The 1315-nt window shown below is 41.6% G+C and overlaps 1 protein-coding gene across 1 annotated transcript in view; it reads right to left on the bottom strand.

Moving 5' to 3' along the window:
* The window catches only part of PHYH (phytanoyl-CoA 2-hydroxylase), a 63344-nt gene extending 62323 nt beyond the window's left edge, over window positions 1-1021 (bottom strand). The window contains exon 1 of the mRNA XM_042469661.1: window positions 874-1021. Coding sequence (XP_042325595.1) covers window positions 874-945 — 72 coding nt within the window. The 5' untranslated portion in view covers window positions 946-1021. The remainder of the gene's footprint in view (window positions 1-873) is intronic.
* Between the last annotated feature and the right edge of the window lie 294 nt (window positions 1022-1315).

The following is a 1315-nucleotide window of genomic DNA, read 5'->3' as shown; positions in this document are numbered from 1 at the left end:
GAAAAACAAAGATGCCACTCCTGAATCTTAAAACAGCACCTTGCTCTACAAACACACACCGTAATTACTGATGCTGTAATTACTTAATAATTTACCCTCTCATTAAAACACCTTCTCTCTTCCTGTTTCCTCCTCATTATTGTATTTTATTATCTGATCGTAACATCACATTGCAACTAATGTTTTTATTTGCATTGTGGATTCAAGTTTCAACTGATTATTGTTTATAATACGTATTTTAGATACCATTGTATTTTATGGTTGTTGTAATCCCACCTCGATCCAGTGGGAGAGGCGGGGAAATATTATTGTTATTATTATTATTATTATTCTATTTTTATCCCACCTTTCTCCCAAGTTGGGCTCACAATATATATGGATAAATAGATATAAAAACACATTAAAACATTTAAAAAAACAATTAAAAATAGTCCAATTAAAACAGTAAAAAGTTTTTTTTTAATCACAGCATGCAAAATGTATTTGATAAATAAATAAAATAATAAATAAATCTTTTAAGACATACAAGGTTAAAAATAATCTATAATAATAATAATACTAATACAATTTATTTCTACCCCGCCTTGGGAGAGTCACACTCTCTCAGCCTCAGAGGATGGCCATGGCAAACTGGCCAAAAAAACCCCAAACCAATAAATATGCAAATGCCTCAGGGTCCCTATAAGTCTGAAGTAATAATAATAAGAAGAACAACAAACTCCAACTCCCAGAATTCCATAGCACTTGAGCCACATAAAGAGTTAAAGCGCTTCTAAACCGGGTTATTTCCCCAGTGTGGATGCAGCCGCAGAGGCTATTGCTATAATAAGGAGGGCTGGCTCTCTCTCTCCCTGAACAACAAGCCAAGGATACGACCGAGGGGGGGAGAAGATGTCGGAGGAGAGTCCCCAGCCGGAGGGAGGCCCCCTTCCCCGGTCCCTCCATCTTCCTCTCCGCAGAGCCAGGCGGCGACTACGTTACAGCTCCCACCTCCCTCCCTTTTCTCCCTCGCGATGAAGCCCCGCCGACAAAATGTCGGACGCTCCGCCTGCCCTGAGCGGAGGCCTACTGGCCGGTCTCAATTATAACAGTACGCTCTTTTAACTAGGCTACTATTCCACGTTAGCTGCCTCCGTCCCGTTGCATGCTGGGATTTGCAGTTTCAGGAGGAGGCCTTTGGAATTCTCAGCCAGAGGGCTCTCAGGCCTCGCTGAACTACAAGACCCACAATGCAACGGGAGGCAGCCAAAGTGGCATAGTACAGTACTATAACAGTGTAGTGAGGTAAAGTGTATCAGGAATTGAACCTGACGCA

This window comes from Sceloporus undulatus, chromosome 5 (genome assembly GCF_019175285.1).
Source record: "Sceloporus undulatus isolate JIND9_A2432 ecotype Alabama chromosome 5, SceUnd_v1.1, whole genome shotgun sequence".
Classification (NCBI taxonomy): Eukaryota; Metazoa; Chordata; class Lepidosauria; order Squamata; family Phrynosomatidae; genus Sceloporus; species Sceloporus undulatus.
Note: the sequence above shows the minus strand (reverse complement) of the source record. Positions and strands in the feature narration are given on the sequence as shown.